The following is a 16,771-nucleotide window of genomic DNA, read 5'->3' on the forward strand; positions in this document are numbered from 1 at the left end:
ATAGTAGATTATAAATTTGTGCACTTTCGTCATCTATGCTCTTCAACTTCGTACTTTATTTTGTCATTTTTTTAACTCTTTTTTTATCGTCAATAATGAGTATATTGTAGACGAAACGCACGTTTGGCGAAAAAACAAAATATCAATCCTGGTATATCTTTGCTGAGTTTATTCAGAACAATCTTCTTCTCATTGAAAGCGAAAACGATTCAATAACAAAAACGTCATGCAATCATTTAACATAGTTTGTTTTACCATGTACTCAGGTATAAGCGCAACTACTATGGCCAGGACGCAATTGAATGAATTGTTAATTGGAAAATACGACTGAGAGGGAAGTGTATATAATTACATATATAAGAAAAAAATGTACAAAACCATTACTATTTCCGTTTAACTAACCATTGCAATCGCACGGTATGGCAACTTCAAGCAATGAAACTACTCCTTTGGTAGGCAAGTTTTAATTTTTAATCATTTTAGTTAATGAATATACCGGGGACATTATAAAGCGTACTGATATGAAAATTCGAGGCAAAATCTATAAAATTCAAGGATAATTGATTAAAATTGTAATATTGCTTAAGACTTAACGGCTTGTGGTTAAGTTTCATTATTTTATGATTGTTATCTCTTTCATCGATACTTACTGATGGTCCGTTTAAGTTACTAATATCCTTAAAATAACGGTTTGCGAGTATAATTTCCAATTAACATTTCCACAGTGTATTTTTGTGTAAATGATAACTTATGTACTCACAAAGTTCTCAAAAAGGTTGGTTTAATGATAAAAAAGGAATGTTTAAGCACAATTATTAATGTATTTTCTTGAGATAAAGGCATATGACATGTTATATTCATTATTTCAGCAAAACTGTTAAATTTAGAAAAGCGTTTTACTGTCTAAAAGCGAAATTGTTGTGTGCATGATCAAAGGAAAAACATAACAATTCGAAATAAGAAAAAAAAAAAACATTTTGGAACGCCGTTTTATTTTATATTATATTTTAATAAATGGCTATTTTGGAAAAGTTATATTGTTATATTGGTTTAATTAGAAGTCAGTATAACGATAGGATTGAGAATCGGTCGAAAACAAAGGTTACTGCCATTTGGGAATTTTATAACAATGGTACATTTTTTTGACAGTGAATTTTTGTTGTAATAAGACGAGACACGTTCTAATATTTGGTTTATGTAAAAGTTTTGACTGACACATTAGTTACTCTTTGTTGTTTTTAGCTGCTGGATCATAACTATTTAATAAACAAAACGTATTATGACCCTGTTTGGGTTGTGCGTTCGATTTTGTCAATTTAACAAATCTGCTAACCATTGTCACATAAATTGAAAGTTTAGCTAGTTGTTAAGCAAATTTACTTACCATATTCTTCGAAAATGTATGTCCAAAGTCATGAATATGACGGTTGTTTTCATCCTACAGTTGGTTGATAATATTTACTTTTGTCTGTTTATTAAGACTTTCTTTCTTTTAAATTCATATTGGAAGTCGGTATGCTTGTTCATTTGTTTTTGTATACATTTTAAAACAACCTTTTCATTTGTATCTTCTAGTCAAATGATAACAGCTCGACACATAATGACACAGAAATTGACATGGTGAGTGTTTCATGAAATACTTATTTATTAAAAAAAAATCAAATAGTAACCACTGATTATTTATCCAATTAAAAAAATGGATATTTAATAATTAAACTCATCATAGATAACAGGCTTAAAATTTTGTATTTGCGCCTGTCGCGTGTTTCGTCTACAAGAGACTCGTCAGTTTCTCGAATAATGTTTTTTTGTAAAATACGAAGTTGATGAGCATTGAGAACCAAATATTCCTAAAGGTTTTGTCAAACAGTTAGGTAATCTATTCCTGAGGTAGAAAAGCTTTAGTATTTTAAAAACAATCACAAAGTTTTGTGAACAGTTTATATTATGACCATATCAATGATAATTCATGTCAACACAGAAGTGACCGCACTCGTTCAACTAGTTTTGAAGAAAACAAAACTCCTAAAAAATATTCATTTCATCGATTCAAAAGTATTTGCAGTATTAACTTATATCTTTCAACGATTTAAAACTATCACCAAACACGTTTCGTCCAATAGATTAATTAGAAAATGTCCAATAGCCCCCATATATACAACACATTTAGATGTAGAATTAAATTTATTTTTTAGTAAACCGACCAAAACATATTCCCGATTGACACTGCAATTGCGTGTTTGAATCAGACTTTTAATTACACATATAAACTTGTATCGTAATTGACGGATAACCCCCTTAATACCAACTCATTTCACATTTTATTTCTGTCTTGATAATTGGTAAAATATGATATCACAAATACTAGAAAAGACGGAATACAACAAGATTCAAACGCAAAATTAACTCCAATGCAGAACCCGCTTACTTATCTATAATTTCCATATCGTGAATCAAATTAACTTAGTTACCTTACAAATATAATGGAAAAAGCGTGATATTTCACAACATAGCAGACTATTACAAAGAAGAGCGGGAAGAGATACTAATTGTATACAAAAAGTCAACGAAAAGGAGATAACACCAAGATGAATGTTATAAATTAAGTACACAAAAAGCGATCTCAATATACAAAAGGAAAAATAGACAACACCAAGATAAATCTCAGCACTATTCACAATACTCATCGGAGACGCTGACATTACAGCAATTAGATGGCGAAATCAAATCAGTTGAAAAGTATAACAAACAATTCAACAGAATAATACACCAAATGTTAAAGATAGCTATCCCATTACAAAACGGGAAGGGGAGAGTAATGGAAAATCAATAAGGGTCAGCATTTCTTCTTACTCTTTTTAAAATACGTCGATAAGTCCTGGCCGATGATTCGGCATCATACACAGCGTATCATAACATTTTTTTTACATTTTAAAGTCATAAAGTCAAACTAAACAGAATGCGAAAGTAAATGGCAAGTTGTTTTTTTTTTTAAATTATTTTCATTCTGTAAACAAAACAAAAAATGTCCCAAAAGTCTTATATTAGAAATATATTTTGTAACTGATAATTTCAGGACTCACCGCCTGACGGCGAAGATGTCGTTGAAGGCCGAAATACTCTCGGTGTAAGTATCGATTATTTTTGGTTGTAAGTATAAATTCTTTACTATAATGCATTTCGTTAATATTGGTCTTTTTTCTTCATTATAATGTGTTGTATGAGGGGCCTTGTGACCCAAACAATCTGTTTGAATAACGTAAATGATTATAATAACAACTCCCTTTATTTTTATATTATGAATGATATAGCCTAAACAAAAGTAATTACTAAAACTGGACTGATAAGTAAAGGTTGATACCACACATCGACAATTAAATGAAAACTAAAATCACAAAAATACTGAACTTAGAGGAAAATCAATTCGGAAAGTCCATAATCACATGGCAAAATCAAATAACAAAACGCATCAAAAACGAATTGTTATAGATAAGATGATGACCAATGTCACTACCTAGAAAATATATATTTTTTTATTTATTTATCAACAAATTGCAATTTCTGCTGTTAACAATATACATCACTAGTCCAACATTCCAGTGAAGTGTCCCTGTTTGTTAAACACTAGAATAATACCTAGAATATATACATCAAGACCATCATGCGTTCTTGGTGAAGTTGATACGGAATATTTATCAACAAGGTATTTGTTTCTTTCGATAAATTTTCAAAAGGACGAGACGTTTCATTGTTTAACATTGTATTCAATGTTTTATCAAACTAAGTACAAATGAAACAAGTAGATAACAAAATGGTTAAAATGCAAGTACATTAAAATTATATGTCATTTTTAGAAGAATAAAAAATATATAAATTGTGAGTTCAAAATAGTGATGCGAATCAACAGTTATCATCAACACAATTGATGTCAAAAAGATTCCAAGGCTCTGTGTCGAAGTCCGTACTTTGACCTATAATGGTTTACTTTTATAAATTGTGACTTGGATATAGAGTTGTCTCATTGGCACTCGTACCAGATCTCCTGATATCTATTAAAAATAGGATGTTTCGACTAAAGTTTTTGTCTAAATCTCATTAAATTGAAACTTTTCTATAGTAGTAACCATGTGCCCTTTGATTTCAGGCAGACGATACTGACAGTGGTTCTAATCCTGGTGTTACAAACAAATTCCAATCTCGACGTGAAGTTACAAAAGGGTTATACGATGTTGCTTTACTGATGGCAAATGTATCTCAGCTGAAATCAGTCTTAGACTCAAAGGATAGTAGATACTATACGGCCCTTGTTTGTCTGCTTAGTTTATCGATATCACTGCACCTGATCAGTGCCATTTTACTCTATGTTTTACTCATAATAGAGAAACAAACTAAGAACAAACAACAGCATGACAGTGAGGGGATAAACAAGAAAGAAGGCAATCCAACACAGCAATCACCTACCAGACAAACGTCAACTACTGAAAGTGGAAAAACTGCAGTATGTACAAACTGTTTTGCAGTAACACCGTGCTGTCGATGTTGGCAAATTTACAAAATTGACATAATCGCAACATTTTGTGTATTTGGAGTGACAGTTCTCAATATTTTTATTACAGCGTTTTGCAGCAGTATGAAAACGTAATTCACAATAGTACAACAGTAAAGTAGTTTGATGGAGGGTCAGAGAAAATTTAATTCCAAAGTAGTTGTTTACCGCGGAAAGAACAGGTGTCTTTTTTTTTAAATCTTTTATCATCGCTTCTTGTTTTCAATATTGTTCTTTTGAGTTGTTTTTTTACACTTAAATAGGCCCTGTATCGCTGCTAGTGGAATGTGAGGACACCAGGGAAAGCATTAAATCTGTAGATAGCTATATGGTACTGACATTATTTATAAAATATTTTCTAAAATACCACTTTGAAATATTCGGAAATTAATAAATAACTTATGTTCCAACTTCATCAGTCAAAGTTGACTGACTTGAATCTTGATATTCTTTAGGTAAATATAAGAAGATATGGTATGAGTGCAAATGAGACCACTCTCCATACAATTGATAAAAGTACACCATTTTAGAACAAAGTACGGTCTGCAACACGGAGAATTGGCTCACACAGAACAGCAAGCTATAAAGGGTCCCAAAAAATTACTAGTGTAAAACCATTCAAACTGCAAAACCAAACGTTTATCTATATACCCCCAGGAGTAGATTACCTTAGCCGTATTTGGCACAACTTTTTGGAATTTTGTGTCCTCAACGTCTTCAACTTTGTAATGGTTTGGCTTTTAACTGTTTTGATCTGAGCGTCACTGATGAGTCTAATGTAGACAAAACGCGCGTCTGGCGTATTAAAAAATAATCCTGGTACCTTTGATAACTACTATATAACATTTAAGGTACATTTTGGTTATAAAGCTTTTTGTGTTTACGTCCTTATGCAACTCTGGCTTTAATTATTTTTCAATAAGTTGGTATAAGTTGGTAACTTCCAACTTTGACGACACTGAATGCTGTTCTAGTATATTTTATATCTCCAAAAGAATAAACAAAATCGTTCGCTTGCTGTTTTCTAAATATTATACGCAATGCCTTTAATTTCCTAAAACTGTATGAAATTGAAGTTTTAAGAAGTATTAAAGTAGTTTGAAGAGTTACTTACAAATATGTGACAAGAAAGACAAACGAAGAACAGATTTATAGCTGACTATGCGGTATGGGCTTAGCTTATTGTTGAAGGCCGTACGGTGACCTTTAGTTATTAATTTTTGTCTCATTGTGGTCTCTTGTGGGGAGTTGTCTCATTTGCATTCATACCACATATTTACATTTCAACATACCACTACCTTGGAAACCAAAAACTGAACAACACCATCGCCATTAAAAGCCGATGTTTATCTCAGTCTATCAAGAAGTGTAACTGTACAATATATATGGGTGGATATTTGTTAACGATATAATCGTCTTTATTGCTGTGTAGATATAACCAATTGATATTTTGTGTTGGTCGTTAATGTTTTTTCAAGATATAAGCAATGTAGTGGCAATTGTTCAAAATTTGAAACAATACAATTCAATAAAATTAAGTTGTTTAAGTTTTGTCCTACAGATGTATAAGTCGCAGCGTGTAAGATTCTAAGAGATATCATATCAAGTGATGTTTAGATTAAAAAGTATTAATTTAAATAGCGAATCCTCCTACTTGTAGGTTCTTTGGACGAGTAACCCATACCGACATAATTTGTTAATGTGACAATAGTTGAAATCCAGTTTGTTTTGATGTGCCTCATAGAAAATTTATCATTCTAAAAACGGAAGTCCATCATTACTTTTGAAAGATTCATGGCCCTAACACATGGCGACAAACAATCTAACTGAGCAAGATAAAAGATCTGATTTATATAATTGGAATTGTAAAGGTGGTAAAATTTTACGTTACTGTTGTTTTAATGAGGCGTCGAACTGTCTCTTTCTTTGTAATATTGTTTGGTTGAAATTGGTCCTGTGGTCAAAATCTTTTTTTTTTATTTTACGATGACAACAAACAACAGACATCAGATGATAGCATAAGCTATATTGGATCATTGCGAAAAATTGGGCTAGAAATCCCAAAATGTAGATTTTTTTATCAGCAAAAATACATTTTTCGCAGAATCCAAATTCGTTCTACTTATGTTTTATATAAGCTTTAATAAAATATTTTGTCGTTCACAATATGATTTGCTGTTGTAGTATAAATATTTATTTAGCACTTCAAAGTCACAGAATACGACTTAATATGATATGAATCTATAGGAGACAGTATTTTACAGATGTTAAAATCTCGTAAATCGTTTAGCAAGAACAAATCAACGTAACCTGCATGGTCTCTAAGGGACGGCGCTCAGATAGAATAAGCCATATATGGTATAGGACACAATCAGTACGATAAAAAGTTGAATCTCAAAAATACTGAACTCCGGGGAAAATTTAAAAAGGAAAGTCCCTAATCAAATGCCAAAATCAAATGCTCAAACACATCAAACAACTGTCATATCCCTGACTTGATACATGCATTTTCTAAGAGCGAAGAAATCTATGATGGAATCTAAGGATCTAAAATCACTTGTCACAAGGACATTCGCAAGTTGACACATTTTTCTCTGTCAACTGATTCGTGATGGTGACCATAAAACGTATGTAGTGCCAATTTCGGTAGTTCTTCCTCAGAACTCAATTTTGTGTAAAGATCACAGCCCTGTTAAAAAGTTTCCTATAGTGTGAAACTGCACTAGCGTATCATATAAACTTTATCATATATCTTATTTTGAAGTCGTTCATGTGTGTATATATCAAGATAAGAGAGCCCAATATAAAACACACCTTCTACTTTCGGTAGCAACATAAACATGAAGTTCAATGGGATAAATAAAAAGTAAGCACATTTCGAAACATATAGGAAATTGAAATTAAAGAATTTTGAAAGATTTTTTTTCTATTTGTCTTTAAATAAAGAGATTGTGTGGTTATAAATCAGATGTAAAATATAAGGCTATGGTATTGTTTGTTAGCAGTTTAATCGTCTTGATTCGTTTTATGTTCGTTCAAATGATAAAGGAATATAAAACAGAACAAAAAAATATCGACTCGCTAAACATATGGAGGAAACCATTGGACGACTAGGAACTAATATAAAAAAAACAATAAGGTCTTTCCTCGCAGAGAGGAAAGACCTTAACTATGGTGTTAATCACTAATATGTATCATCCTTTCTGCAATAAATGGGTTCTCGGTGGAAATACATCTATGGCTATCACCAGTTTATACTAATTACACTTAGACATGAATAAATGAACAACCGTCTACCATTTGTACAGAGAAAACAAAAATTCTCACGATGATATTTTCTGTATCTTATGTAAACAGAATTTGAATCATAATTTATATTTTAAAACCCTCGTATTTAACAGAATATACGATTTCTGCTGCGAACTTTTTTTTATCTCAACCTACTGTTTTTTTTAAAAGGATTGGGCACAGACTGGAGCGATCATGTTCTGTATAAAGTTACCAGTATTTAAAAAAAACCTCTCTAATTGAAACAGCAAATATATATTTCAAATTTTCAAAGCATTCATATTAAGGTAAATTTGATAAATTCATAATTAAGGCAACAGTAGTATACCACTGTTCAAAAGTCATAAATCGATTGAGAGAAAACAAATCTGGGTTACAAATTAAAACCGAAGGAAAACATCAACTAGTATCAGGACCTATTGCAAACGAAATGTTCTAGAGAAATAAATATCAGTAGATCGTAGCATCACCAATTTGTGAATCAATATTTATGAAAGGTACATAATTCAAAGATACTCTCGTACTATTTACAAACATTGAAGGAAAATACAAAATCGTGTGGCTTATAGTGACAAATATTATTAATGCATCTATTGGACTAACAATTATAATTTTTGAAGAAATGCGTAAGTCAAAGCAGTAAGATACGTTAAAAGGTAAGAAATCATTGCTTTTAAGTCTGTTCTAAGAAACTGAAATAAATGCAACACAATTTATATAAAGAATTCTGAATCACTTATTTGAGTTTCGATAAAACAAATTATTATCTCACGAACTCTAAAAGCATTAAATTTTCCCAAGTACTAAGGAAATTAGTGAACATATTTGGTCAAGTAGAATTTTAATTTTAAAATAGAAAACTTGAAAAAATATTACAATAGGAAATTATTAGAGTGTATTTAAGCGAGTGAGCTCTCACATGTTCCTCACTTTATACATTTAATTGCAAGGAGTGGCTTCTTCTAAAACTGAAAGTGTTCCTTTGGTAAGAAATATGTTGATTATCAATAGTTAATATGGGCTTCATCAGACGTTAGGCAGAAGCAGTAATTTTATCGATATATTTGTTTAATCGCAAGATTACCACAGTTTTCTAGGACTATAACAAACTTTGGTCCCTTAACGGTTAGTGTCAACTAGGCAAAGGGTATAAATAAGGGTAACAGTAGTATACGACGGTTTGAAAATCATAAATTCATTGAGAGAAAACAGATCCGGTTTACAAACCGAGGGAGACACATCAACTATTAGAGGAAAACAACGAAACAACAGAAACACTGAAGACAAGGCAACACACACAGAAACGACCTATAAGATAACAACTCACATTTTTCTGACTTGGTACGGGACATTTTAAGAAACAAATGGTGGGTTGAACTTAGATTTGTGGCTAGCCAAACCTCGCGCTTGTATGGCAATGTTAAATATAAAACTGAAATGACAAATACATTCCGATATAAACTTGCTTATATGATTTGAAAATGATAACATGCTAGCTGACTATGCGGTATTGACTTTGCTCATTATTGAAGGCCGCACGGTGACCTGTAGTTGTTAATGTCTGTGTCAGTTTGGTCTCTTATGGACAGTAGTCTCATTGGCATTCATACCACATCTTCTTTTTTATATTTACATTATATATGGTTGCAAGCATCGGGTTAAGAGGGAAATATATATATATATATATGTAAACCTTGAAGGACGATGTAACCATTGAGTAGCAACAATGTTTTATTGTACTCTTTGCTTAAGGTTTATGTAAGGAGTTATGTTATCTCTTGTTAGTTATAAAACTTGAAAAAAAAACAATCAATATTCTGAAATTGTCCGAATCTTGTTTATATCTCTGTTAGAATTTTTAGTAGGGAAACAAAGCGAGAGCATCAAAAGTATATAATTTTTTTACAATTAGTTGTTTATTTACTTTTTCCTTTTAATATATCAACAATAGAAGATCCTTTTTTATTTTTCAGTCGTCACTTGATAACAGTTCTATAAAAGTTGAAATGGTAAGTTTTGTCTTTTCTTCCTATGTGACCTATAAATTTTCCTGTACCCATATTTTGACTATTTTGTTTATTATATCTGTGTTGTTCACCCATCGTTGTAAATATAACGGAATTTGATGAGACTGTCGTAAAAATGAGAGATTTAGCGCTATAAAATCAGGTTAAATACACCATTTTCTACATTTGAAAATGCCTATACCAAGTCAGGAATATGACAGTTGTTGTCAATTCCTTTGATGTGTTTTGTCATTTGATTTTGCCATGTGGTTAGGGACTTTCCGATTGAATTTTCTTCGGAGTTCAGTATTTTGGTGATTTTACTTTTTATTGACTAGACTCATTCAACCGATGTATAAATTACACTGAGTGCCCAAATTTCACCTATTTAGCAAAAATAACAGCGGAAACCAGACACGATTTCCTAGAGTCTAAATAATTTGTTTGTAGTAATCGAACATGTGTTGATTCCATCAATTCAAAATGGCGGGTCCTTCCTTAGTTACACCTGATCAACTGTGGATTTGATGGTAACTTGTAGCCAATAAAAAAAAATGTTACATAAAAATTGCATTAGAATACAAAACTTTACTCCTGTTTCTGATAATATTCACCCATTGATGTCTTTAACAGTGATGTGTACAAGTATTGTAATAAGACATGATCATTGATGTTTGATTTGATAATGTAGTCTTAATTAAATGATTGTTTTGTTTGTTGTTTTTGGTTTTGAACAAGCACTCGCAGATCTTTGCTTGGTATCTTTTTGTTGTTGGGATATACAAATACCCGGCAACGTCCACTCTATGGTTTTGTTTTTGGGATGTATAAATACCCGGCCACGTCCACTCTATGTTTTTGTTAGACGTTTTTCCATTTGTATCCATTTGATCAGTTACATTTTTTTCAAATGATTTTTATAGTTCGATTTGTATGTTGTACTGTTATACGACTGTCCCTGTTTAGGTGGTGGGTTGGGATCATGCAAACATATTAAACCCTGCAATTCAGTGGTTGCCGTTTGTTACATGTTTTATTAACTTTTTTTGGTACTTAAATTAGGCCGTTAGTTTTTCTCGTTTGAATTGCTTTACGTTTTTCATTTCGGGGCCTTGTATTGGTGACTTTGCGGTATGAGGTTTTCGCATTGTTAAAGGTCGCACGGGGACTTTAATTGTTTATTTATGTTTCATTTGGTTTCTTGTGATAAGTTGTCTCAATGGCAATCACACCACATCTTCTTTTTCATACACATTTGATATGTGTTTAATTTTTAACTAAAACATTAATTACTTCATTCGTGTATGGCTAATATCATAATTAATGCAAAATTAATCTCTTTTGTCTGTTTGAGATGAGCGTCCGATCTGGTCAATATAACGTAACTATAAACAATTGTTATATATGCTTAATAAAAATTTATGTTATTGTTACCTATTATGTCTGTTTGTTTTGTTCACACGTTGTTGTCGATGTAATGTAATTGTATGGGACTGTGATACAAGTGAGAACTTTTACTAACTATCTATAAAACCAAGTTTAACCTAACATATACTTTGGAAAATGCATGTTCCAAGACGGGAACATGACAGTAGTTTTTCACTCTTTCAGTTGGAAGATAGATATAGTTTTGACTTGTTTTTTTTATATTAATTCCCTTTTTTAAATTTATCTTGGAGTTCGGCATTTGTTTTTCGTATTGCCCGCGTCACACTGTCCCGACTTTTATATACGATGGACACCCGAATGCGAAAATTGTAAGTTCGTACGAAGTTGGTCCCGATCTCGTTAAAATACCCAAAAGTGACCGAAGCAAGTACGATGAATAACGAAGTCTATACGAAGGTGTCGAAAGCATATACGATAGCAAAAGATGGACATACGAAGGTTAACCGAAGACGATATTTAAGCTTCATATCTCAGCCGAAGCCTACAAGATGGATCACGAAGGCTACACGATGGATAACGATGATGGCGCGATGGCCATACGATGTCTAAAAGACGTCGTGTACAGCTTACGATGCATTTAAATTATATACCGAAGGCATCATGCGTTTTAAATTGTTTGATCAATATTGAATATACATTATATTGTACATTTAATTTTTGATTTAATCATAAGACGGAAGACCGTGGGTATTTCCAGTTACTGAATAATTTGGTTGATTTCTAAAAAAAATAGTTTATGTATCATGTATCATTATGTAGTGTCCATATTTGTCCCCAATATGTTACATACGAGGGGATGCCACGCTCGGCATTGCATTGTTTGAACTGTAAAATGTGTGCATTAGTCTGAATAATCACTCATAATTATGCCCATGTTTACTGATCTATCTTAAAGGTAAGGTAATGGATTCGTTGATCCCTTTTATCCAAAAAGAGCTCTTTCCAGGAGAATATCATAATAATATAGACTAAAGGAAGGATGTGGGGAAAGCAAAAAATGTGCCAAAATATGACATATAGAAAACAAAATGTTTATGGAGTAAAAATTCGTGTAACAACAACTCAGACGATACATAAAAAATCAGAATAATGAAGAAAAGTTGGTTTCCCTATATACGTGTAACTGCAGTGTTGGTATACGAGGCGCGTTTATGATTTTTATTATGTTATTTGATATGAAAAATTGACAAAAAATAATATTTTATTTGTAAAAGTAAATCCTGAGCCTGTAATACCTGCTCTTCTTGTTCCATTTGAATTAATAGAAACAACGCTGTCGCCTTTCTTGTTCTCATAGAATCATATGATATGAGGTCCATGTTTTGTGAACGTCTTTCTTAACTGTCGTATTAGACTGACCAGTGCATATCGCGCATGGCACTTTAAATGTATTTAAGCGCGAAAATTAACTTACATTTAGCTGGATTTATTGCCGTCGTAGTTCCATCTTGTCACCTTCGTACTTTTATTCGATGGCATCATGACGGGATTACGAGGTCTTCACGAAGTCGTGTTGCCATCGTAAGACCTTCGGTTAGTTTCGTGATTCATTCGTGTAGACATCGTAATGTCAAAACTGCCCGATGGAAACGATGGAAACACGAATGCAATACGTTGTTTAAAGATGCATTCCCGGTGACATTGCGATGGTGAGGATGGTGATACGAACTCAATACGAACTCTAAACATCGGACGCACCTTCGGTGATTTTTTAACATGTTAAAAAATTTAGAACCCTTCCCGAAGTTGTCCCCGAAGGCTAGAAAAAGTGGCCGATGGTTCTACGATGGTTAAAGATGGCACTACGAATAGCCCGATCTGGATACGATCAGTCCCGATTTTGAAAATTTCTATAATCGTGTTGCCATCGGCGTAAAAATCGGGACAGTGTGACGCGGGCATAAACATTATCTAACAAAATTTTCATTTGTATCTTCTAGTCAAATGATAACAGCTCTTCACATAATGACACAGAAATAGACATAGTGAGTGTTATCTGAAATACTTGTAATCATTACTCATCCTATAAAAAATTTGTATTTCCCGTAACCCTTTAATTTTTAGAATTCATGAAATATGTTACCCTTAAACTTAACAGAACACGATAGTTTTCAAATAAAATAGATGAAAATCTCAAACTAATTAATTATCTTTTCAGTACAAGATATACAGGAACTGGCAGTTGCTTTGTGTTTTAATTTTCTTAAACGCTGATTTTATTTGTCTGTCCACAAGTTTGTTTCTTACATACCTGACAAAAATCCCCAGGTAAGGGAGGGGGATACAAGTATATCTTTAAACAGAACGTAAATCAGTAAACCAACAATGTGCCCCTCAGTCTTATATTAGTAATATATTTCGTAATTGAATTTTAGGACTCACCACCAGACGGCGAAGATGTCGTGGAAGGCAGAAATACTCTCAGTGTAAGTACCGATCTTCTAGGTTGTAAGTAATCATTAAATACATTAAAGTGCGTCTTGCCTTGCATTTGCGGGTTTTTCTTCTTCATTATATTGCTGTGCTTGAGGGGCCTAGTCACCTGAACCGTCTGTTCCAATAACATAGATGGTAAACATGAAGTCTCCTTTTATTTTTATATCATGAATTATTTTTTACAATTCAAAAACAGTCTTTCCAAATATTAAAAGTGCAACAAAATTAGTCATATCAGTGCTAAAGAATAATTTGGATATCGAACATCAACTGCACTACTCTGTCATAGTGAAGACATTTCTATATGTAGAAAATGGTTGATAATACCTGGTTTTATAGCTAGCGTAACCTTGTAAGACAGTTGCATAAAATTCCATTATATTGCCAAAAAATGTGTGATCAAAACAAATAAACTAGTCCAAACATTTACTAAATTTTATCATCGGTATAAGGAAGTAATTCGTAAACATAACTTAACATGCAGACATCTTATAGGTTCAGGTATTTCACATCCAATCTTTTATGGTAATATTCTTTACAAAGCATAAAAATGTCAGTATTTAACTCAAAAGCTTACAAAACCTTTAAACAGACTTATTAAGAAGATATTTAGTTACAATACTGTTGTCAGGTCATTAAGGATTGCATATTTTGGCTTTAATATTGATTCACTTATAGGGTCTTTGCATCGGAACTAAACACATTTATTTAAAAAAAAAACAGTTGTTGACATGACACGGGTTATGTTCTTCTCATATATTTTATGATAGTATGATACTAAATCCTTTTTTTTTTACATCTTCTGACATCGTACTCGGACTTCTCTTGAACTGAATTTTAATGTGCGTATAACAATACGTTTACTTTTCTACATTGGATAGAGGTATAGGGGAGGGTTGAGATCTCATAAACATGTTTAACTACGCCGCAATTTTGCATTTGTTCTAAGTTAGGAGCCTCTGGCCTTTGTTAGTCTTGTATGATTTTTACTTTTAGTTTCTTGTGTATAATTCGGAGTTTAGTATGACGTCCATTATCACTGTACTAGTATACATATTTTTTAAGGAGCCAGCTGAAGGACGCCTACGGGTGTGGGAGTTTCTCGCTACATTAAAGACCCATTGGTGGCCTTCGGCTGTTGCCTTCTCTATGGTCGGGTTGTTGTCGCTTTGACACATTCCTCATTTCCTTTCTTAGTTTTATTTAGTTAAATTCTCAAAAATTTGGAGTACAGCAGTCAACATTGTGTAAGAATCTTATTCACAATAAAAACAAATAACTTTTCAACAGATATAAACAAAATGGCATGTATACACTATAAAGACAAAGTAGTACAGCAAAAAGTAATAATTATGTGTCCTTTGATTTCAGGATGATGATACTGACAGTAGTTCTAAGTCTGGTCCTACAAACAAATTCCAATCTCGACGTGAAGTTACAAAAGGATTATACGATGTTGCTTTACTGATGGCAAATGTATCTCAGCTGAAATCAATCTTAGACTCAAAGGATAATACATACTATACGGCCCTTGTTTGTCTGCTTAGTTTCTCGATATCACTGCACCTGATTAGTGCCATGTTACTCTACGTTTTGCTCATTATAGAGAAACAAACTAAGAACAAACAACAGCAGAACAGTGAGGGGATAAACAAGAAAGAAGGAAATCAAACGCAGCAATCAACCCCGAAACAAACACCAGCTACTGAAAGTGTAAAAACTGCAGTATGTACAAACTGTTTTGCAGTAACACCGTCCTGTCGATGTTGGCAAATTTACAAAATTGACATAATTGCAACTTTGTGTGTATTTGGAGTAACAGTTATTAATATTTTTATTACAGCGTTTTACAGCAGTGTTAAAACGTAATTCACAATATAACAAAAGAAAAGGAGGTTAATGGTAGTCCACAGAAAATACAATTCCAAAATAGTTGTTTACAGAGAAAAGAACATGTGTTTTTTCTCTCAATCTGAATGTTGTATTTCTGAAATCTTTTATCATCGCCTCCGGTTTTGTGTATTTTTCTTTTCCGTAGTTATGTTTAACTCTAGAACAGGCTCTTTATCGCTTCTAGTGAAATATGTGTACCCAGGGAAACCATTAACTCTGTGGACAGATAATAAGTACTGACATTATGTAGTACATACTTTGCTAAAGTACTTTTTTCAAATTCAGAAATTAATAAGAAACTAAGGTTCCAGCACCCTCATTTAAAGTTGACTTAAGATGAATCTGGCTCTTCTTTTAAGGTACATTTTGTTTATAAAGCTTCCTCAGTTTTATTATTATTTTTTTAATTTGGAGTTCACGAACAATGCAAATCCTAAAAAGCGTCAAGGGCGTACAAAATGTATAAAGTGTTATTTTCTTCTGCAATTCTCCTCCTACTTTTCTAATTTGTTTTTGATTATCGTCTTATAGACTACGTACTAAAACGCTTATTTTTGTGGAGTTTAGTGTTCTCAGATTTAATTTTGATTTGCAGAGGTGCACAGAAAGGGGAATCATTTAATGTACCGATGCACCTCTCATCGTGAATATTGAGCTTATCTGTTTTGTGCTTGCTAGGGTTAGTTATGTCGTTGTTTATTTTTATTTCTTCAGTCCTTAATCTTTACTAGTTTCAGAGTCGCTAATTTTCATATATTTTTATAAGTTGGTAACTTCCAACTTTGACGACACCGAATGATGTTCTATTATATCTTATAGCTCAAAAAGAATATATATAATCGTCTGCTTGCTGTTTATAAAAACTTATAAGCAATGACCCCAATTTCTTAAAACTATGTGACATAGATAAAAACGAGTGGTACGCGCGTACTATTATGAAAAACTCAACGGCTCATCGTCCCCTTTTCCCTGCGAAAAAAAATCATAAGCTATATTGGTTCATTTAATGAATAGTGCATAAAATCTGAAAATTTTAATTTAGCACAAAATACATGTTTCTCGGCACCCAAATTCGCTCTACTGATTTATTATATCTCTTTCCCATTAAATACTCCACAGCGCTGCATAAAAAAGACGAGAGATATTAGCTTAA

The 16,771-nt window shown here is 32.5% G+C and overlaps 2 protein-coding genes across 3 annotated transcripts; both read left to right on the forward strand.

Moving 5' to 3' along the window:
- The first annotated feature begins 283 nt into the window (after positions 1–283).
- LOC139518814 (ninjurin-2-like) lies at positions 284–6,712 on the forward strand. The gene is made up of 4 exons (XM_071310401.1): positions 284–452; positions 1,576–1,620; positions 3,077–3,127; positions 4,145–6,712. The coding sequence occupies exons 1-4, from the start codon at positions 420–422 to the stop codon at positions 4,640–4,642; spliced, it is 627 nt and encodes a 208-aa protein (XP_071166502.1). The 5' UTR covers positions 284–419; the 3' UTR covers positions 4,643–6,712.
- A 2,002-nt stretch (positions 6,713–8,714) lies between these two features.
- On the forward strand, positions 8,715–16,462 carry LOC139518816 (ninjurin-2-like). Of its 2 annotated transcripts, XM_071310404.1 has the most exons (5): positions 8,726–8,819; positions 9,808–9,843; positions 13,230–13,274; positions 13,665–13,715; positions 15,097–16,462. In XM_071310404.1, the coding sequence occupies exons 2-5, from the start codon at positions 9,841–9,843 to the stop codon at positions 15,592–15,594; spliced, it is 597 nt and encodes a 198-aa protein (XP_071166505.1). In that variant the 5' UTR covers positions 8,726–8,819; positions 9,808–9,840; the 3' UTR covers positions 15,595–16,462. The 2 variants fall into 2 exon arrangements, with proteins under 2 accessions (XP_071166506.1, XP_071166505.1); XM_071310405.1 differs by lacking the exon at positions 13,230–13,274 and having other exon boundaries at positions 8,715–8,819.
- The last annotated feature ends 309 nt before the right edge of the window (positions 16,463–16,771 follow it).

Source organism: Mytilus edulis, chromosome 4 (assembly GCF_963676685.1).
Source record: "Mytilus edulis chromosome 4, xbMytEdul2.2, whole genome shotgun sequence".
Lineage (NCBI taxonomy): Eukaryota > Metazoa > Mollusca > Bivalvia > Mytilida > Mytilidae > Mytilus > Mytilus edulis.

What these genes read in the sequence shown, in the direction of transcription:
- LOC139518816 (XM_071310404.1), top strand. An exon ending in ATGACACAGAAATAGACATA is followed by an intron (nt 13,275 to 13,664) that starts GTGAGTGTTATC and finishes ATTGAATTTTAG; the next exon opens with GACTCACCACCAGACGGCGA. An exon ending in AAGGCAGAAATACTCTCAGT is followed by an intron (nt 13,716 to 15,096) that starts GTAAGTACCGAT and finishes CTTTGATTTCAG; the next exon opens with GATGATGATACTGACAGTAG.
- LOC139518814 (XM_071310401.1), top strand. Translation starts at nt 420, where the DNA reads ATGGCAACTTCAAGCAATGAAACTACTCCTTTG. An exon ending in ATGACACAGAAATTGACATG is followed by an intron (nt 1,621 to 3,076) that starts GTGAGTGTTTCA and finishes TGATAATTTCAG; the next exon opens with GACTCACCGCCTGACGGCGA. An exon ending in AAGGCCGAAATACTCTCGGT is followed by an intron (nt 3,128 to 4,144) that starts GTAAGTATCGAT and finishes CTTTGATTTCAG; the next exon opens with GCAGACGATACTGACAGTGG.